Source organism: Syngnathus acus, chromosome 3 (assembly GCF_901709675.1).
Source record: "Syngnathus acus chromosome 3, fSynAcu1.2, whole genome shotgun sequence".
Lineage (NCBI taxonomy): Eukaryota > Metazoa > Chordata > Actinopteri > Syngnathiformes > Syngnathidae > Syngnathus > Syngnathus acus.
In genome coordinates this window covers 5,543,566-5,565,579 of record NC_051089.1, presented here as the reverse complement: position 1 = coordinate 5,565,579, position 22,014 = coordinate 5,543,566, and the positions used below count along the sequence as shown (strand labels likewise).

The 22,014-nt window shown below is 42.7% G+C and overlaps 3 protein-coding genes across 4 annotated transcripts; 2 read left to right on the top strand and 1 right to left on the bottom strand.

Annotated features, from left to right (window-relative positions):
- Nucleotides 1-5,291: 5,291 nt before the first annotated feature.
- Nucleotides 5,292-9,485, top strand: chrnb4 (cholinergic receptor, nicotinic, beta 4 (neuronal)). Its single transcript, XM_037248161.1, has 7 exons — nucleotides 5,292-5,357; nucleotides 5,467-5,638; nucleotides 7,297-7,442; nucleotides 7,521-7,565; nucleotides 7,711-7,820; nucleotides 8,053-9,079; nucleotides 9,292-9,485. Exons 2-7 carry the CDS (start codon nucleotides 5,590-5,592, stop codon nucleotides 9,457-9,459), a joined length of 1,545 nt encoding a protein of 514 aa, XP_037104056.1. The 5' UTR covers nucleotides 5,292-5,357; nucleotides 5,467-5,589; the 3' UTR covers nucleotides 9,460-9,485.
- Nucleotides 9,486-11,324: 1,839 nt separating this feature from the next.
- On the top strand, nucleotides 11,325-15,829 carry chrna3 (cholinergic receptor, nicotinic, alpha 3). The gene is made up of 6 exons (XM_037248156.1): nucleotides 11,325-11,490; nucleotides 11,947-12,086; nucleotides 12,686-12,730; nucleotides 13,769-13,878; nucleotides 13,965-15,108; nucleotides 15,389-15,829. Exons 1-6 carry the CDS (start codon nucleotides 11,427-11,429, stop codon nucleotides 15,515-15,517), a joined length of 1,632 nt encoding a protein of 543 aa, XP_037104051.1. The 5' UTR covers nucleotides 11,325-11,426; the 3' UTR covers nucleotides 15,518-15,829.
- Nucleotides 15,830-15,930: 101 nt separating this feature from the next.
- Nucleotides 15,931-21,230, bottom strand: chrna5 (cholinergic receptor, nicotinic, alpha 5). Of its 2 annotated transcripts, XM_037248163.1 has the most exons (9): nucleotides 20,945-21,230; nucleotides 20,718-20,854; nucleotides 19,482-19,633; nucleotides 19,356-19,400; nucleotides 18,871-18,980; nucleotides 18,312-18,489; nucleotides 17,459-18,151; nucleotides 16,951-17,127; nucleotides 15,931-16,289 (listed from the first exon to the last, which is right to left on the bottom strand). In XM_037248163.1, the coding sequence occupies exons 2-8, from the start codon at nucleotides 20,809-20,811 to the stop codon at nucleotides 16,969-16,971; spliced, it is 1,431 nt and encodes a 476-aa protein (XP_037104058.1). In that variant the 5' UTR covers nucleotides 20,812-20,854; nucleotides 20,945-21,230; the 3' UTR covers nucleotides 15,931-16,289; nucleotides 16,951-16,968. The 2 variants fall into 2 exon arrangements, with proteins under 2 accessions (XP_037104058.1, XP_037104057.1); XM_037248162.1 differs by lacking the exon at nucleotides 15,931-16,289 and having other exon boundaries at nucleotides 16,319-17,127; nucleotides 20,945-21,229.
- Between the last annotated feature and the right edge of the window lie 784 nt (nucleotides 21,231-22,014).

The window sequence follows — 22,014 nt, the reverse complement described above, 5'->3', positions numbered from 1 at the left end:
AATAACTACTACTACTATGATTATGATTATTGCATTTCTTACATTTTTAGTGATGACTGGATCCCATTTTGGCTACACTTACTTTTCATACCACTATGAACAAAATTTACTTCTGGCTTTGTTCGGCATTGGCAGAGGTCTGCGCCCTACTGTGTTACATTCTAGTCACACTACATTTTACCATTGTTAAATGAAACAAATATAATGGCCAAATATGGTATATTCATGTCAGTGGTAAAAGATGCATCTGACATGCACTCCGTCACGTCCAGGCTCTTATGTACGCACTAATAAAGAAACAGATTGCTTTTGTCCCCTCTGATTTATCCTTCTCCTCTGTCCCCTGCATCAGCGCCAGGCAAAAAATTAATTAAAAGCCCTATTCGTCACCTCATTCCATCTCGGCAAATCACTGCCTGCCATTCATAACCTTTACGATTTCACCACAGATGATGGCTGACGTGTCGGGAAGTCCACGGCTTGCTATGAAATAGCACACAAACACAAATATTATTAACACAAATGTTAACATGTTATATTTTGTAAACTTGCTTGATTTTTTAAAAATATTTGTACATCTTCTTCTCCTTAATAGGATTAATTTATTGAGCAGAGGGGGTGTATATTTATATAAAACGAAATTTGCACTTTGATCTGCATCTGCACCAATTTTCAACGGGAGGCTTGATAGGCCTACATGTAATAAAATCTAGTGTCTCAGTCGTGGACATGCACTCCAGCCAAAGTAAAGTACTACACTGCAAAAACTTGGCGAAATGTCAAGTCATCAAGTTTTGTGGCCGGAACATTTATAACTCAAGTCGTCAAGTTGTGCTCGCCACTATAGACGCTTAGCTTCGGATGGCTAAATGTCAATCCCTCATTCGTCCGTGCTGCTGATTCACCAGCACTTTGTCAAGTGGTGACAGCACCGTTCCGATTGTCTCAAGGCACACACACGGAAAATGCCATTTTCTTAAAGTAAACAGATAGTATACATTTAAAACATGACTTTGATTCTTTTTTTGCATGTTATTTTACTGTATATTGAAAATTTACAGAGTAATTCTGCTTTAAAAAAAACTCCCCTGTCAATGGTCTTAGTCAGATTAAGTGCTTCTCCAATGAGCGTGTGGAGGGCCATTAGGGGCGAAGGCCGAGTAAATGTCACCTTGAGTTGTGGCGGAATCAGCATGGAGTGTCTCTCGGCTCTATTTAAATCGTCACTTGCGCACATAATTGCGCCCATGTCTCGCGATGTGTGTGTGTGATATGCGACAGAAACACGCCAAGCATGTTGAAGCTTAACTAGCCGCTTTCCTGTTTGTAATGGAGTCAATACAGAGAGACGACTGGTATTGAGGTATTTAAGTTGAGGAAAAAACATTTTGTACAGTTGTGCTCTCTTGCTAATCATGGTAAATGTACCTCGTTATGGCTTTTACAAATAAAGTAATAGTCGCTGGAAAAACTCACCTATTTATCAGATGATGGCAACAGTGATTATATCATGGCTAAAAACTAGCTTGCTAACAATAATAACAAATCATGACAAAAACTTCTGTACTACTACTACTACTAGAACTCTGTATTATCGAATTTGCTATTTCCAATATACACAGTTTAATTTGTAAAAAAAAAAAAAAAAAAACCTCAAAATTAAAATGAATTTAAATTAGCAGTTGAATTGTGAAGCAACCAAGCAGGATCAGGAAGCTGCTTGGCATGTTGTGTTATTTGAACCAGGCAGCGGTAATCAGCCAGCAGGGCAACTTGTCTCACTTGTGTCACTAATGAAAAGTCTCCGGAGAAGACAGATTAGCCAATTAATAGGCGCGGAGTTGGCGTGTCACTTGAAGGCAGGAAAAACACGAGCGGTCATATTACACGAGAAGAAGACAGATGATTTGAAAGCACTCAACATGACCTCCTAAATTCAATCTGCGGTTTCCTTACAGTCTATAGATAAGGAGAGGAAGGCTGACATTACTTCCTAGACAAAAAGCACATCATGCAATTATGACATAACGTCGAGAATAAAAGTTGATCAAAATCGGATTGGAGCCACTGAGACGCGATTACACGCAGAGCTCTGCGGAAAACAGGAGCTGTCGGTGACGTCAGCGCTGATCAGATTTGAGTATGACGGAGTGTGACCCTCCGGAGGTTGTGCGTATCCAATCAATGCTTATCGGTGTTGTGCATGTAAATAAGCCGCCTGGATGTGTTATGTTTCAAGAGGATGATTTGTGCAAGAGTGTGACTTGATCTCATCGTGCAAGATGCGGTCCCGTTGAGAGAGAGGTTTGCAAGCGGTCCACGCACAGGTAGAGCCAAATTGGATATGTCACTGCTCCCCACAATCCAGATGGTGAGTTGCTTCCCCTTGAGAGCTTTATTTTGTCTTTCTTCTTACCCCCCTCTGTTGTGAAGTCAGCCACTGGTGTAAAATGTTCATCACCCACACACTGCTTCCCAGCAGCACGGCCACCATATGTCTGCAACTTTTCTCATTCTGCTCTTCACTCTTGCAAAGTCCCCCAAGGACGAGGTTAGGTTCAAGAGAAGTCTGCTTTGTTAGCTTACTCACATTGTTTTTGTGGTTGGTAAAGGAAGACTCTTAAATCACCCAAACAACCCTAGAAAATCCCAATAATCTAATTTTCATTGTGACACTTAATTTAAGTGTGGAGGTAAATACATTGTCAGTGATTACAATCCATTTCGGGGCACAGGAGTGCACAGTGAGGGATCATCATGTGTGTGTTCAGCTCGATCAGTCGTAAATGTAATAAATAAAAGCACAATAGGAAATGGATGGATGGAAATATTAAAATACTACATTTTCAGCCAAATCGGTACTGTATGAGAACGTTAGCTAGCTTGCTTATGCTAGCCCTCTTTTGTCCTAACACTTTATGTCCTGGGATGAGGTCATGTGTGTGTCGACAAAGATGTAACGAAAGCTTTTAAAAATTGGAAATGTTAATTTTTTCTAGGCAAAAAGCAACATAACATTATGTAGTAATATGATGCTAGCTCAAGTTTTGCTAGCTCAAGTTTTCAGGAAGCGCCTTAATGGCTGTGTATAGGCCAACCTACATTAACAGGTCCACAGCATAGTCATAGTAGACCAGCTTTGATTAACGCGACATGGGTCCTCTTAGCTAATTGTTTGAAGTCTGGGCTTTTTTTCCGTCATTGTCAGCCAGACCCCCCCCACCCCATCCCCCCTTGTATCCCTCCGGCCCTGTAAACCGTTTTGGCATTAGGGGAGTGATGCGCTCATTTACGGGACTCTCACAGCAGCCTCATGTTGCCTCCAGCCACAACAAAGTAAATACACTGTGCTTCGAATGCAATTATGGATCCAGTTGACTTGGTTAAGTCGCCTGAGCAACAACAGATCCCTCGGAACTCGGAGGCTCCACAAGATAACCTTCATCCGATTACATCGGCTCAGCGCGGTCCATTTATCTATTACAAGCAGACTTATGAAAAATACATGATTTTGCACGGAGAGAAAGATGTTCTCTGCCTATTTGCTTTATGTTGACGTTTTTATTATTGTTTAAATTGTATGCCCTGTTCTGATTTGTATGAAAGCTTTATGTAACATTAAATAGTTCTCTTCCTACCAAGGTTGAATGTTTTGTTGAGTTCATCTTCACCTACACCTCCACTCCTAAAATACTTGCTGCCCTTCAAATGTTTAGTCAGAAAAACATCAATGGACACAAATGTTTTCAGTCAGCCAAAGTATTCCACATTAGGTTATGTCACAGTCTTTTTAAGACAAAGCAATCATTTTGGATACATTAGACCTTCTGTATCGGGCAGATAAGTCACAGCAGGCCCGTGAACTTGATCTTTCTTCAATCATTCAACATAAGTTTGAGCAAAACCTAACAAAACTCTAAAACATAAAAGGAACATACTCCACAGAGTAAAGCGGTGGAGTACCAGAAACATTTCAGGGCTTGAACAATTAATTTAAAGGCTTCATCGAACCTAACATAATTTTGCAATGACAGGAGATAACCAATCATAAAGCATAAAGACAATAAGCAAAAGCTGAAATTCAACTCTCGACAGCCTCGCATTGCAATCTGAAAGGGTAACGCCTCTCATAGAAAAGCCCGTGTCACGTGTATTCAGAGTTCCGAGTGAGTTTATCTGTTGAAATTACACTCGCATGACAGTTAAGAACGTTACTTACAAAATGCCTGTCAAGCTATCAAATCTTTATGACGGTGACAAATAGGCCTAAATCATATTTCCACAATTCCCTATGCGGTAAAAATAGGTTGCAAATCATGAATCAATCAGACAAGCAATCGACAGGATCAGTCGATAATTTCGCATGAGGGCGAGGTTGCAGGGAGCTGGAGCCCATGCAGCACTCCAGGTAATGAACTGTCGGTGTGATATATGGACGTTGGTGTGTGTGTGTGGGGGGGGGGGGGGGGGGTAGTGGTGCAAGACGGCAATGCGATGGCAGCACTTCTGTGATTTCTCTTCCATCACACTTACTCGGAGCGCAAATACTGTACATGCCGAAAGGCACAACTCCTCAACAATTGAGACAGGGAACACTTGGACTCAATGTCCCATCATCTCCCCCGAGACGTGATCAAACTCCTAAGCCGTGCTTTGTCTGGTCCCCCACACCTCAAACCTAGTTTGCCATGGGGTAACTCTGCTGGGTGTATGAAGCTCCAGACAACTAAAGAGGCAAATAATAGCAAACTCAAAGAACATTTTGAAATTAATTACAAACATCTCGCCATTAATTAAACACCATCTATCCTCAAATAAAATGGATAGAATTTGAAGTAAAATTAAAGAAAAATGATAAAAAAATACAATAAGTTACAAAAATATTACATAAAAATAATTCAATCATATTTAAAACCCCTGGAATAGAATTGGCGCTGAAGAGTTACAATTGCACAACATCCGTCTTTTCCAAACTTTCTCAAGCAACAGGACCCAAAGTTGTTAAAATAAGTTTACAGCACCAAACACATAAAAATAAATAACGGATGCTTGGCCTTCTGTGGGTGGGGAGGAGGGGCGTCCATAAAAATAAAGCAATTGTGTGGAAAGATTTGACTAAAATACCTTTAAAAGTATTTCTGTCAAAATTTGGTGTTTAAAACATACGCACATTGCCTCATTGAATATAGAGTGGAAGGATGCAAGAAAGAGTTTGTTAACAGAACCGACACAAGACATGAGCGCTCCAGCCTAAAAAGAAACTGGGCAGGTCTTGGGCGCTCACTAGCCGCCTGAGACGCCTCAAGAGCGGACACGTCGCTTTTCCTGCTGGATGGACGGACGAACGAACCACCAAAGTACGCACCACGAATCTTTCTTTTTTGTTGTTCTTTAATTTTTTTGTACAAAGTTATATCACAATGGAGCGTCTTGTGACACTTTTTGGGCCGACGGTTTTGTCTACAGACAAACGCTCCATGCTGCTGGCTCCTTATCGGGGTGCGCCGCTGGCGGCTTGTCCGGCCAGAGGAGCGACGCTCTGAGACTTCGCAAGCTCACTGGTCCCGATGACTACATGGTACCGTTAAAATGACGACTAATCTCGTTATTGTCGCGTGTGTCTTCACTTTAATACACGGTAAGTCCTATTCAGCTCATTAGTAATTTATACATAGGGAACTGTAATGGCTATTTTTTTATTTTTTTTTTAATGTTATTTTCTGTCGTACTGTGTCCCAAGATTTTGCACAATATGGTTCATGCAAAAGTGGACCTTAAGTGTGTTCTGATGCTGTGTTACGACCTTTATTGATCAGGGCACATGTATTTCATGAGGAAAAAAAAAAAAATTAAAGACACCAAAATTTCGCTGGCATAATAGATGAACAATATAAGATGTTATTTGTAGAACATGAATATTGTTTAGACTTAAATAAAACGGGGGATTTTTTTTCTCAAATACAGCAAAGTAGAAGTCATTATTTAAATGATGTATTCTTTTCAGGTTTATTGGGGTGGATTTTGATCTTATTAACATAGCTTGGTAATTACGCAAATGACACTGTCACATGTAATATTGCAATTTAGTGTGTTGTCCAGTCAACAATGTGCTCTACCAATCCCTCTCAATTTAACAATGGGAGGGGCACTTTTCAAATACCAAAATGACTTTTTTTTTATAATTAATAACTTTACTTTGGGCCTTATCCATGAATTAAAACTAAGCAACTCAAAGAAGCTCAAGTAGAAATTTGACAGTCGCCTTACATTTCATAAGCTCCATTTTTTTCGGTGCACGTGAATAAAAACACACCAACCATGCACACAGCGGGTGAAATAGCAAGTTCACTTGGGTTTTGCCTGTTGTCATGTTTGATTGTGATCCCCTGAGGTCTTGATAACATGCCATCTGCTAACTGAAGCAGCAGGGGTACGAGTCATGGTGGGCATCCCAGCCAGAACACAGAAGGCTCAGATGCGCTAGCATGTATTGCAACATTAGACAGGCGGTGTTTGGCTTGCTAATGACTTACAGTGTGTTCTCAACAACAACAACAACAACAACATCAAAGCCATTACAAAGTTTGGAAGCAAAACAACATTGTGATCATTGATGCGTCAAGTCATATTTTCTCTCGAAAAGGTCACAGTTGATGACTTTCAAGTTCTCCATGGTAGCAATTCAACATGAACAGGACTCTCCAATTATAGAGTTTGTTATTGAGTTAACCGATGAGAAATGGGCTTCATTTATGAAGCACTTTCGGACGCAACACAAACACTCACTATTTTAGTTTTATTTTTTTCGCATAATATTTACATGGATGAAAAGTAAACATACTTCATTTTGTTTTGCTAATACAATAACCCACCACATATTTATGGTTCTGTTCTCAAATCCTCCATTTGTAGCTTTTCACAGAAAAACCCACCTATTTGCGTTTTTTTTTTTCTCTCTTTCTGAAACATTCTAAGATGCCACAAAAGCGGTGTCAAAATTAGAATGTAGTATAATTATTGATCTCAAGGAATTTTGTTGAAGTGATACATCTCAACTGAGAGACTAGCTATGTATGTGGGGGCGGAGCTAAATTTAGCCAGGCTTATTACAGGTTTAACTAAACTATGTAACTTGATATATAATGATTGCAATAATTATTTGCGTGAAAAACAATTCGTTTTCATAAATAGAAAACAAATCATATGGCAAACACTAACTTTTTTTGTACTCTAACGATGTGCTATTTTTTGGAGTACGTGTGTACTGTTAGTCATGAAAGCAAATTGTCGGTCTAGGCTGTGGCGGTGCCGACTCAGAGGAGCGCCTCATTAACTGGCTGCTAGGCGAGCACCGCTACAATCCGCTCATCCGCCCCGCGGTCAACCGGACCGAGAGGGTAACCGTGAAGCTGCAGGTGTCTCTGGCGCAGCTCATCAGCGTAGTACGTATTGATTCAAGCCGTGTATATACGTAGAAACCGTTTGTGACTTCATTTTTAATTCTCTGTTGTCAATTCTAGAATGAAAGGGAGCAGATCATGACTACCAATGTCTGGCTTACTCAGGTCAATATGAACAGTCTTGAACTCAAATTAATCCGTATGCATTGTTAGCATTTCAAACGGAGCCTACAGCTTCGACACGATAATATTTACCGATAAAGATGGATGCCAATCGGAAAGTCCGACTTACTCTTCTTTTTGCATTCAGCACTGGGTAGACTACAGGTTATCGTGGGACCCCGCCAAGTACGAAGGAATCGACAAGCTGCGCATTCCCTCCAGACACGTCTGGCTGCCTGATATTGTCCTCTATAACAAGTTAGTAGCAATTCCACGAACCATGGTATCCATTATTTTCACAATTTATCTCATACCAGTTTACAGACAATTGGGAAACGTCTTGGTTCTTGTTAACGTAAATTTCTAGGAGGAAAGGACAGGACGAGATCTAAGGGGTGGTACTGGGATTGAGCCAATGCACAATATCCCTTCGAGATTCATTTTTCAGCCAGTTCCTTATCAAGGTGCTAATGTCTTTATCTTCCCGTAGTGCCGACGGGACGTACGAGGTGACAGTCTTCACCAACGTCATTGTGCTCTCCAACGGCAGCATTAACTGGCTCCCGCCCGCCATCTACAAGAGCGCCTGCAAGATCGAGGTCAAGCATTTCCCCTTCGACCAGCAAAACTGCACCCTTAAATTCCGCTCATGGACCTACGACCACACTGAGATTGACCTGATGTTGAAAACGGAGGTGGCCAGCATGGATGACTTCACGCCCAGCGGCGAGTGGGACATCCTGGCGCTGCCAGGCCGGCGGACGGTCAACCCGCTGGATGCCACCTACGTGGACGTCACGTATGACTTCATCATCAAGAGGAAGCCACTTTTCTACACAATCAACCTGATCATTCCGTGTGTGCTGATTACCTCTCTAGCCATCCTGGTCTTCTACCTTCCCTCAGACTGCGGCGAGAAGATGACCCTGTGCATTTCCGTCTTGTTAGCCCTCACCGTCTTCCTGCTCCTGATCTCCAAGATCGTCCCCCCGACATCTCTGGATGTGCCGCTGATCGGCAAGTACCTGATGTTCACCATGGTGCTGGTGACCTTCTCCATCATCACCAGCGTATGCGTGCTCAACGTCCACCACCGTTCCCCCAGCACCCACACCATGCCCCCCTGGGTCAAGCTCATCTTTCTGGTCAAACTGCCGAGCTTGCTGTTCATGAGACGCCCTCACAATAACGCTGCCCTTCATAGGCTGCGAAAACAGAGATCGGGGAGGACAGTTCTGGGCTTGGGTTGCCCCGTCACATCCAAAACTGGTTTTCCGCAGACGACTTCGGCCTTCCTGCCTTCAGACTCCGCCTTCTCAACACTAGGACATAAAAGTGCCCCCACTCTGGGCCTTAGCCACCCCAATAAAGGCGGGTTGCGGTCTACGGAATGCGTTCCTGGTGCTTTGGACCTCCATCTTAGAAGCAATTCAAACTTGGCTACAGACGTCCAAGAGGCGGTGAATGGGGTGCGTTTTGTAGCGGACCACATGATGGCGGAAGATGACGATCAAAGTGTACGTATCATGCATGAAATATCCGACCTGAGTCGTTCCTGACAAATCAATACCACAGTTAGAGGGATCCTGTGAGGAACTTCGAAAATCAACTAAGTATGGGCGGGAATTGGGGCGGAAGGGACAATAGTGGGGCAACCACTTTGAAATCCAACAGGCAATTTAGACATTAACCACTCACCCCTTAGATGCATTCCCATTTGTGCTTGCAGGTGGTCGAAGACTGGAAGTACGTGGCCATGGTGGTGGATCGCATGTTCCTGTGGATCTTCGTGATTGTGTGCGTGGTGGGCACGCTGGGCTTGTTCCTCCAGCCCCTCTTTCAGAGTCAGGTGTCTCACCAACATCAGCAGCCCACCTCTGAGATGCCTCGCATTTGATCAGTGTGGGTTTTTTACCATCTTTGTTCGGGAAGAAGTCGTCGCAAATCTGCGGGACAACACGGATTAAGGATTAAACTCGAGTGATCGGCTTTTTCTTTGGCTTTTTTTGTGACGCTGAAGAAGAAACTGCCTGAATGAGTGTTTGTTAAAAGAAGAACACCACACTGGTGCCTTGAGTTCCGAGGTTTATTTCATTCCGTGACCACAATTGTAAAGGAAAACATCCGTAGGCCAAATCATTTTCCTCCATTTAAATGAATGGAATTGCCATTAATTGGTTCCAGCCCCACAATCTGCCAAACTGCTTCTTGTTGTGAAGTGATTTAAGTTGAGTTTGTAGTCACCATTTAGCGCTTGTATCTAGAATTTTTCCTCAGAGCAAAAAAATCAGTCGGGTCACTCATAAATCAAGGCACCGTTGTATAAAGTACATTGGAAGTTATGCGAAGCAAGCGGACTCATATTCTCACTCAGATCATTACTTTTACATTTTTACAGACACTGGTTAACTAAAAAAGATTTACAGTCATATATTATTTAATTATATTGTAATTTAATATTATTATAAACAAAGGCTTTCCTTTTAAATACACTTTGGCTTTATATATGTATCATCAGTATCTCAATAAATGTGCTATTGACTCAAACAAATAAACAAATACACACCTCCCTTTTCCTCTCAGAAGAAGACAATCTTTCTATATCAGACTTAACTACGGTATAGCTTCAAAAGATGACCCAAATTAATTAAATTAATTGATTTATCGCAGATCAGAATTTCATTTCAACACTATCACTACACTCGTCTGGTACTTCAAATAGAACGAACACACACACACACTACATTCACCGCTCATTAAATGGTGCTGAGTGTGCTCATTAAGAGATTCTGCAGACTGTCGCCCATTTCGCCAAAGCTTCATCACGAGATTGCAATTAACTAACCCCACCTTCTTTTTTTGTCCAAATGAACTTTAATGACTTGTTTTTAAAAATAACTGCAGATCACGAGTATCCATCAGAAGGGATGCGTCATTAATATTGGCTATGCATTGATGTCATTAGCTACTAGGGTGAGATACATTTTATTATATGCTTTACTAGACCGTGACTTTTCAATCTGTTTGTTGTTCTTGTTGTAAATATCGTCTGTGTGATGGATAGGATGTACACAATTAGCCACCACATAGACGACACCAAAACAAACCTCACAAAGCATTTTTATGATGGAGCTATATTTTCTCACGGGTCCGGTGTCAGCGCTGGAGTTCCCATATGGCGCCTCCTCATTTCATGTCGGCGAAGGCCTCTAAATTTATCGAACGGAGAGCTCGTTCGTCTCACTGAAGGACATCATGGAAAATCATTCTGGCAGGAGGAAAAGTGGAGCGTTTATTCAGGGGGAAAAAAGATGCTGAGAAGCACAATGACAGGCATATTTCTAAAATGAATCCTCACATAACTGACAGAGAAACTTTACTCACGTTGTCCGTATCTGTTTTAATCGCCACTTAGTGTTGTTTGCTATTTAGTTGATAAGTGAACTTTTTAAATGGGTGTGATCTTATATGTCTTCTGCATTCTTACAACTGTTACTATTAATCCAAATAATAATAATAAATAAAATCTCATATTTTAAGATTTTACCATATTTTTGCTGTGGTTATAATAAGGCCTGCAACTGAAGTGCTCAATACCTTCAACTGGATTTTAAGAAAATGAATGTAAAGTCATACACTTTAAAAGTCATACTTACCCTGAGAAATAGAGGACAGGTTATAAAAGGAACCTATGGCTTTGTGTCACATCAGCTTCTCATAGGTTGCCGTAGCAATCAAGCTTCTGTCAGAGGCTGGCTCAGCCTTCCCTCCCTCCCTCTCCTTCCTTCTCTGCATCCTTTCACTCTTCCTCTTGACTTTCTCCGAGCCTGGATCCAGCGCAGCCTTCGTCCAGCAGCCAGGAAAATGAAAGGCAATTTTTGCCTCTTTTTTGCGTCCACCTGTTCTGTCTTTTGGTTGCATCTTCAGGGTAAGTCAGAATGTTCCTGTTCCGTGACTTAACATAGAATGATTGACTGGAAACACAGTTTAGTTTGTTTTAAGCCTGCAACATAGGCAACTATAATGGTTATTACAATTTTTGTGACCCCCAGAAAAAGCGTAAAACAAAAATAAATGATTATATAAATGACATTATTATTAAAGTAGTTTTGTTTGTTTGTCTGTTTTGCACACCCACTGCAAAATTGTATGCTTTTTACATTTTTCGTCTTTACAAATGCTTTTTACAAGCATTCTGAAATTGCATTTCTTTATTTTACAAAATTGTCAAATAATCTTTTATTTGAATAATGATTATGATTGATGCTGATTATGATGGCATATATATATATATATTTTTTTTTCAATATAGTTTGTCTCTTTTTATTTGATACGTTTTGTATCTCTGTCTGTCTGTGGCCATCCATCTGTCCTGTGACCTCAGGAGGCGCATGTTCAGAGGGCGAACACAAGCTCTTCTCCGTCATCTTCTCCAAGTACAACCAGTTTATTCGACCGGTGGAGAACGTGTCTGAGCCAGTCATTGTGCAGTTTGAGGTCTCCATGTCGCAGCTGGTCAAAGTGGTGAGTAGGAATTGCATCAGATGAGAAACAGTGCAAGTTGGCAGCTTGACAATTTTGGGTTTGGCTGAAATTCATATTGATCAGAGAGTGGCGGCAGTTGACTGGAAGGGCACCGTTGTAAATGGGACGCTACGAATTGTTAATCTACTAACAAAATTGCTCGATTTTGAACTTACTGTCAATATCAATAAAAGAGATGACTGAAGAGTGCAACGAGGCAAGCAACTGGACTCTTGTTTGTGGAATTAATGTCTTTTTTCCTGGACATTCAAAAATGACTTGGGCAATTATGCTATGAAGCTAAAGAAATGTTGTTTTAAAATTCTCTGTACCCCGTAAACTGCCTGCCATTGAAAGTCAAAGCCAGGAAACTGAATATGTATTTTGAGGTAGTTTTTTTTAGTTTATTAAGGACAATTCCCGATCATCCCATTTAAAAAATTCACAACTTAGGTAAATTCACCTGCTCAGCCCAGAATGCTAGGAGCACGCAAGCATCACGGGGGGGCACTATGCCGAGACAACATTGTCTCTGTTTTTGCTGCTAAAATATTCCAGCATGTCTTGTTCTAAAATCCTTTCTGCTCCTCCCTTCTCAGGATGAAGTCAACCAGATCATGGAGACAAACCTGTGGCTAAGACACGTAAGTTCACCGTCACTATTGGGTCACAAAGGGTGCCCAGTATGGAGCCTTTCCTCTGTCATGGGGCATGACGAAAACAATCTTGAAGTATTTATGGAGATGAGGGGGAAATGCCTTGTAGTCCAGGTTCTTAAAACCTGATAGGCATCGCAACTTGGGCCCAGATAAACAGAGGAAATGGATGCATTGGATTTTAAATGAAGAGTGACGGTTGTTGTTTAAGTGCATCGGTGTCTTTGCTAATTATCTGACAGATCACAAGAAAGCTGGACAAAAAAAAAAACTGCAAGTCAAACGATTCAGAATTGGACCACACATTTGGAAAAATACGTTTCTGAAGTCGCTTGAGACTTCAGTTCAGTGAGCAAATGATTAATTCAGATTTTTGTGCTATAAATTATAATTAATTTCCAGTTTCCTATCATTGTTCTTATTTGCATTTGCATTATTTTATAAAGCTTTTTGATCCTGCTCTCATACTTAATGAAGAGTCCCATATAGTGCCTCGGGTCTAAACATGACGTATTTTACTCCTTTGTTTTTGTGCAGACACTTTCATTCATACTAAAAGGGAGGTGACAAGACCCCCCCCCAACATTTAATCAAGTGCAAGTTTTAGAGCACCCGCTGTCTGCCTCTCTATTGTGCCTTTAAGACTCTTGCGAGGACTGCCAAGAGCAAAAAGGCCCGTTCAACACATTTTACTTTCAGCGCTAACTGAATAACTTGTCTCTTCTTTTTATTGTTTCTATAGGGAGTGGGAGGAGGCGTGTGAATGATGTTATGTTTCATCTTCGGTTATATGGTGCAATTTATGTGCTCTTTTTGTATTAACTTTTATCTTGCGCCAGGCACTAAAATCTTTATGTTTCTATCCACCACTGAGCCACCAAATGGTTTTAATTTGTCACCTGCTCGGTAGGTAAATTTACATAAAAATGAGTTTCGCGACAGAAGAGTCCTCATATTATCTGTGTTCAGATATTGTTCCGTTTTTTTTTTTTTTTAACCTTAAATATTTTACTGGTAATGTTTTAGATCTGGAATGACTACAAACTCAAATGGAATCCAAGAGATTTCGGTGGTGTCGAGTTCATACGTGTGCCGTCCAACCGGATATGGAAGCCTGATATCGTGCTCTACAATAAGTGAGTCTTTTGTTTTTTATTTTTAAGCAAAATAAATAAATAAACTCACCTCAGAGAACCCCTTCGTCGTCCATTTCTCCCCACAGTGCAGTCGGTGACTTCCAGGTGGATGACAAGACGAAAGCTCTGCTTCGGTACAACGGCGAGGTCACATGGATCCCTCCCGCTATCTTCAAGAGCTCGTGCAAGATCGACGTCACCTACTTCCCCTTCGACTACCAGAACTGCACCATGAAGTTTGGCTCGTGGACTTACGACAAGGCCAAGATCGACCTGGTGCTGATCGGCTCCACCATCAACCTCAAGGACTTCTGGGAGAGCGGCGAGTGGATGATCATCGACGCCCCCGGCTACAAGCACGACATCAAGTACAACTGCTGCGAGGAGATCTACACGGACATCACCTACTCGCTTTACATCCGCCGTCTGCCGCTCTTCTACACCATCAACATGATCATCCCCTGCCTGCTCATCTCCTTCCTCACCGTGCTCGTCTTCTACCTGCCGTCCGACTGCGGCGAGAAGGTCACACTTTGCATCTCTGTGCTGCTCTCCCTCACCGTCTTCCTCCTGGTCATCACCGAGACCATCCCCTCCACATCGCTGGTCATTCCGCTGATCGGCGAGTATCTCCTTTTTACCATGATTTTCGTCACCCTTTCCATCGTCATCACCGTCTTCGTGCTGAACGTCCACTACCGCACGCCCAAAACGCACACCATGCCGCGGTGGGTGCGGGGCGTCTTCCTGGGCCTGCTTCCCAAAGTCATGTTCATGACCCGACCGGAGAGAGACCCGGAGAAGACGAACGAGAGCGTCCAGATGATCCGCCCCAGACCGTGCGGCGCTCACAACTCGGGGTCCCAACACAAAACACAGGTTCTGGCCTCCGGCGTGGTGTCCAGCTTAATTAACCGGCAGAAGCCCCCGAATGACACGGAGCTTTCCGATCTCAACAACTTGAACGCAAACGAGCTAGCCAAAAGCGCCGGGTCGGGCTCGTTGTGCTGCGAGGAACGCTGCTGGCACCAGAGGTCCGGGAAGCTGCCAACGGACTCTGGAGGAGGCAGCGGCTTGAGCTGCCTAGGGGTCCTTAGCGGAGGCTCCAGCTCGGAGTCTTTGGATGCGGGAGTATTGACCCTTCTGCCGTTCTCCCCCGAGATCAGGGAGGCCATTGAGAGCGTCAAGTATATCGCAGAGAACATGAAAATGCAGAATGAGGCCAAGGAGGTGAGAGATCGCAAACACGTTTTGAGCATTTTCCCTCTCTTGGTTGATTTCACAAACCATTGAACTTAAGATGTTCTTACCTGAGCTAACAGTTAGCTTAGCTTCTTTCATTACTATTTATTTTATTTCCTTCACTATAGAGATGCTTTTCACAGTGTTGCCTCTCACAGGTCAGCCTTGATACGCTGCTAGACAAGGAGATTTGCGATTGTGAAAATATGAATAGCTGTCATTTCAAGTATACCAAACACCTACTTGTTTATTGTCGCACATATCACAGGTTCAGGATGATTGGAAATACGTCGCCATGGTGATCGACCGCATCTTCCTGTGGGTTTTTGTCCTGGTGTGCATCTTGGGGACCGCCGGCCTTTTCCTCCAGCCTCTTCTACTCGGGGAAGACATATGAATACATATTATGCTATTATCATTTTTTTAAGAATTCAGACTATCAAAACGCACAGCCTTTTTAGGATATTTTAAAAGACAGAACACAATCGTACCGACGTCAGATGAAAACCATAAGGCCTTGAAATTGGTCTTCAGAGCATGAAACAAGAAATGGGTGGCAACCTGAACACATTATGATCAAAGAACGACATCATCTGTTTAATTGAGGTACTGCAACCAATTGCCTGCAGCAGTGAAAGATTTTATTGTGGCATTTTGTGCAAACTCTTATGCCTTTATATACCGCCATAAAATCACCTGTAAATACAGATTTCTTTTTTTTTTTTAAATGTCGGATCTTATTTTGCACATTATTTGGCTTGCTCCCCTTTAAAAAAAATTTACTCAACAGGGAGCAAAAAGGAGATGTCCAAATTGTAGTAAACATACCAGGGCAGCTGGTACAACTCGGTCCTCAGGTGAGCTGTACCCTTGTGCTTCGTGGCAAACTCTATCCAGAAGAGGCAGCTGTCAAATGACAGAATGGGCTGATTGTTCACAAACGTCCCTATAGCGACATGAGGATGACTCTGTGTCCTCCAGAACTCAGGACAAACTCTTCCAGGTGGTCATGTAGAGGCTTGGGCAGGTTTACACTGGAAGTCTCTCATGAAGTTGGGCTTGTGGGGCATGGAAACTCAAAAGGCACACAAATCTGCATGAGGTCTGTCGCTCACAACACTTAGGGTGCTAGAAAGAAATGTGAGTTTCCATGCACGGCCATCTTTACCCTGAAGAAGTAAACAACAGGAGCTCAGTCAAGTGTGCGACATGTTTCACTTTTATTTACAAGAATCACATTCTTAACATAACTAGCTATACTATTGTAACCTTCAAGTGTGAATTACTGAGTGGATACATGCGCTTTTTGTCTCTCTTCTGGAATGCATCATGCAAACGTAACAAAATTTCCCATTACAGATAAATCCAGGATGGCCACCCCAATCTAAAGTGTAATTGTCAATTATGTGAAATCAACACATTTTCCAGAAAGACATAAGGAAATGTCTACTGATATACTTTGGTTTCTTGTTTTATATTTAATATTACAAATGATTTCATGTGCAGAAAATAACACTGCAGTTAACACTTTGAGTTCCACAGCAATTTGTTTTAATGTGTAACAAATAAATAAAGTTATAAAGTGTAAATGTATTGTAAACAAAACAGCTGGTTTGAAATTGGCATTTGGTGTGAGAAGCATAATTGACGCAGCCATTGTGGCGAGTGGCTGTGGAGTGGCCATTAAATTCTCTGACCCCCTGGCGGCGCCCCTGGTAATTACATGTTTTTTATTTCCACATCACTTTTTTTCTACTTTTAAAAATATACAGTTGTAGTTAGTAGTCTGGAAATGTGTTGCAAAACATAATAAATCTAGATGTGCCTCACCTTCATGTTCCTCAACCTTCAGAGGACACCTCCAATATGTTTGGGAACGATAATGCTGGCCCATTTGTAGATAACCGGGATGAAGAGGAGAGCTGAGCCCAGGACGGACACCAGCAGGAATGCCCAGAGAAAGATTCGATCCAGAACCTGGGCAACAAATTTCCAGTCCTGTACCACCTAGAGCCCCCCCCCCAAAAAAAAGACATAAAAGACAGTTACGCAACATGTTGCCAGGCAAAACTGAAGTGAGGTTTGACGTTGCTGTGTTACAAGTTGTTTGCACAGGGGAAAAAAAAAGACAATAAAGAGCATGGGTGAGGTTGTGAGGACACCACATTCCTCGTTTGCATGAGTGCTTGTTTGACTTTGATAAGCAAAATGTTTGATTGGGGTGGCCATCCTGGAACATTTTTTGCCAAGTATCTATGCCTGGCTTTGTGGTCGTACTGTAATTTGTAAATTTCCTTTAATATCTTGCAATCTTTCACTATGCAAATAACAAACTCACCTCTCTGACCTCGTTTTCTTTGACCACATGCATGGTTATGTAGCGGATGGAATCCAGCGCAGCTTGGATGTTGAGTCTGGTGTGGGAGAGGCCGTGTTCAGCGGGATAGTCCTTCATCATCCCCAATCCCGGCACCCGTCCCGTCGGTGCCGCTCCCGCCGTGCCGTAGCGGTCCACGTGGCTGCGCATGCACAGCAGCTTGGGGAGCCGATGCAGGAAGACCCTGCGCACCCACGGCGCCATGCCGTGATGCGTGGATGACGAGCGGTGGTGCACGTTAATGGCGAAGACGGTGATAACAATGGAGAGCGTGACGAAGATCATGGTGAAGACCAGATACTCGCCGATGAGAGGGATGGCCTTGGACGAGGAGGGGATGATCTCCTCGATGACCAGAAGGAAGACGGTGAGAGACACCAGCACCGAGGTGCAGAGGGAGATCTTTTCGCCGCAGTTGGACGGCAGGTAGAAGACGAGGATTGTGAGGAAAGATAGGCCGATGCAGGGGATGATGAGGAAGAGCGTGTAGAAGAGTGGCAGCCGGCGGATGATGAAGAAGTACGTGATGGTGGGATAGGAAACGCCGGCGTCCACTCTTAGACCGCGGCTGCCTGTGGCCGTCACAATTTCCCACTCGCCGTTGTCAAAATAGTCTTGCCTGTCTACGTGGAAGTCCTCTAGAATGACGTCGACCTGCCAAAGAAAAATCGCACCGACTTCACACAATTACTGTATATGCCGGATAGCACCTATTAAAAATAAATAATCTCTAGGACAGTTTTTGGGGGGGAATCAGAGATTTTAGGCAAAAATATTACTTGCATTTTCTTGTCTTTTTTCTGGATTTGTCTACCTGGGAGCCATCGTAAGTCCACGAGCCAAATTTCATGGAGCAGTTCTGCAGGTCAAATGGGAAGAAGGTGACGTCGATGGTGCAGGCAGATTTGTAGTTGGCAGGCGGTGTCCACAATATGGTCCCATCGTATTTGACGACTGCCTTGGTGACTGTGCCCTCGAAACGACCGTCTGAACTGTCAGGGAAAGCGACATGAAGTAAGATCGAACAAAACATAACATTCCCATTCGGAGCCATTGTTTCCGCGCGCTCACATTCACACATCATTTATGAGGCTCAGAGTGGATGGAAGCTGTTAAGACCACATTTTATTATTCCAAAACAGATTACAGTTAAATAGTCCGGGCATCGCGGACATTTCTGACCTGAATTATCTTCAATAAAAAAAGAAAAAAATAGATTTGGCAGGGGAGCTAAAAATTTTATTTTGCTGAGAATTTGGACGGAAAATGTTGATTTATTCCGTCGATTAAGGATGTAGACTGACAAGTGCAGCAAATACATTCTGGATACATCCTGCATGTATTATGTAGGTTCGATCCATCACGTTACATACTTATCATAAAGCACGACGTCTGGGAGCCAGAGCCTGTCAGAGGGCACTCGTATAGTGGTGATGCCCTGGTAGTCATCGGGGTCCCATCTTAGCTTCATGTCAGTCCACTCCTGCATGACAAGCAACCCCAAGTTGACTTTAACTTGGATGATAAAATTGCATTAAAAGCATCAATCCATTGATGGTAAACGAGACACAGGTTATAAAAAAACATTTTAAAAGAGATACGATGATATACAAAACAATTCATCACAGCGGAGGAGGCATTTGTGGGGATTGTTCAATTGATGTGAGACGCAGAAGACCATGAATGAAGCTGACAACAGTGGAGTGGAGATGAGGAGGAAGGCAGTGAGGGCAGAAGCTGGCAAAGTGCCAAGAGGACTCATCCTGATGGGAACTGTCAGGGAGATGCCACCGGTCATCAAGATGGAATGCTTGGTCGGTCACAAACATTTTTCATGGATGGGGATTGCTCAACTTGCCTGTTTCATCCACACATTGGTGGTCATCAGTTGGTTCTTCTCATCCTAATTGGTGAAAACACAGCAGAGGCTTTATTGTATTCCTATTGTTACCCAATTTAAAAGGAAATTCGTCTTGAACCGCACCACATCGACGAGCTGGGAGATGGCCAGTCCAAACTTGACGGAAATGGTCTGGTTTAGATATTCCACCGGGCGGACCCATTTCTGGTAGTTCCCAAAGAGGTACTTGAAGAGCTTGTCTTCAGCTTTTGCATAGGAGGAAAGCTTAGGAACACCTGGGAGTGATAAGAACCATAGAACTTTTCAGCACTCTAGAAACGTCTATCTGACTCGGAACTTCTCTTCTTTTGAAATAAAATGTGATTCATGTGGCCTGGGAGGAAGCGCGCTGCCCCTGCCGAGTGTATTAAAACACATTAATGCTATCAATCCCACTCGGAATGACGCCTTTTGCCTTTGGGGCCCGATTTACGGGCAGTGGATCTGGTATTCATTCACTCCTCGTGTCGATGCAGACAAGCAATCCCCTAATTAATGAGACTGTTATCCGGCCATTCATCATCTTTTCCAGCCGCCCTTCTTTTAAGGGTCGGTCCGCTTGGCTGAGACTCTCAAATCGATAATGGCGTAGCTGCGAGGATTTGTGGCTCCCTCAGCAAACCAATTAATGGCGACATACTGCTACTATCCCCTTTATTATAAAAAACATTGAGCTTCATGACATTTCATAACACTTAAATGGACCAATCACATGCATCGGAACATTTCTCCTGCGTTCAGCCAATCAAATGTTTTATGTATGTGCAAATGGAGCAAGTCGGTGTCTTGTATGTAAGGCAAAAAGTGCAAGCGACTAAACTATTCAATCTTATTGATTTTTTTCGTGGTAGCAAAGTGATGTGCTGGTTAGCATATTGGGCTCACAGTTTTGGATACATGCATCCAAGCCTCAAATTGTCCATAAATGTGAATGTAGATTTGACCAATTGGTTGTTTATAAGGCGAAGCGACACATTTTGTACTATATGTCGAGGAAGAGCAAAGTTTAGCCAGCTTTGTTAGTTGGGAATCTTTGTCACGTGTACATTGTATTTAAAAAAAAAAAAAAAAGAATCCTTTGAAAGCCATTTAAGGGGTTCGGGATCATAGTTTGTGGTGCATTTACGATTAACGCAAGCAATTCTAAACATTTTACTGCAAGGGTGTGTATTATTTGCTGTTTTTTCATCATCGCGGCAGGGCTCCGTCCCTAACGTGAGTAGTGTGGATCTTCTGCAATATCAGTGGCTTCTCTCTGATACCGCTCAGTCATGTGGAATCCATTTATTGACATGTAAACAGCGTCGGCGGGCAACTTACGCAGCGAGTGGCACAGGTGGCAACAGTGCAGCAGCGGCAACAGCAGCAGCAGCAATGCGAGAGAGGAGGCGGCCGCCCCCTCCGCTCTTAGCATCGTCTCAGAGACGCTCAGGCATCGTTGGCGCGTAAGACAGAAACTGCATTAAAAGGCATCATTGGCTTCGTAAAAATACAACAAGAGCACAAACAAAGCGTCATGGTAGGAGAAAAGCAGAGTTCATGCATACCTGTCCCTGAGTGGCGTCAGTGAATAGAGAAGCGATGCTCACAGCCTCTCTCCTCTTCCCGCCTCCCCTCCTGCCTGGAGAAAGCACCACCCCCTCAACAACATATACAGTCCCCCTCATCTTCCTTGCAGTTCTTGAGGTCACCTCATCTTCAGCCGCAGTCCGATCACGTTTCTCCCTGTGGAAACACAACTGAACAAAGAGGATTAGAAGCCTCCCCCCCACCTAATTTAGACTGTGGGCATATTTCCAAACATAAATCAAAAATTGTGGAAATGCAGAAGAGCATTCACAGACATGATTCTATACTGAGTTTATTTAACAAATATGCTTTGTGCAGAATTAAATACATCTTCAAATGGCTTTCCAAACAGCAAATTATGCCAGAATGTAGGACGTGAATTGTCAAATAATCATCATAGTGTCAACCACAAAATGCTCCAATTGATTTTATTATCCAAGATATTTACTTTTGTTTGTTTGCCATTTAGAAGGTTTTCTAAGACCTTTGCAATGCAACAATTTTGTATATTAATTAAAGCAAATTGAAATATCATAATTGTGTAGAGTAAATGCCATGTTTATGCTCGTGCGGTAACATGGTGCTCATGTCAGAAGACTTTGAACTTTAGAATAAGACACATTTGTAGTTATTCATTGGGGCTATTTTATCATTCTCTCTACCAATAAGCAAAGGTCCTTTTTATGACATAACCTGCAAGCGGTTCATCAGATAGCCACAGCCCTTATTATTACACTTATGTAATGTTTGTTGTGAATTTCAAGTAGTGCGGGGACTGACATTTTAGCATCATGAACAGGAAACATTCTCAACGGAAAAGAGCCAAAAATAAAAACTGATTAGAACATATTGATGAAGCGGAGACATATTCCTGTAAAAACAATGCTGAGTTTAAGTACCATCGGAAAATAGGCAAAGCACGAACTGAAATGCGATAGAAGTGCAAACGGATGAGGTGGGAAACAGGAGGTGCCACTTCGTAATCGCATAGAGAAAATGTGAATGATTAATTAAGTATAAACCCACACACGCGCGTTTTACTGACGAT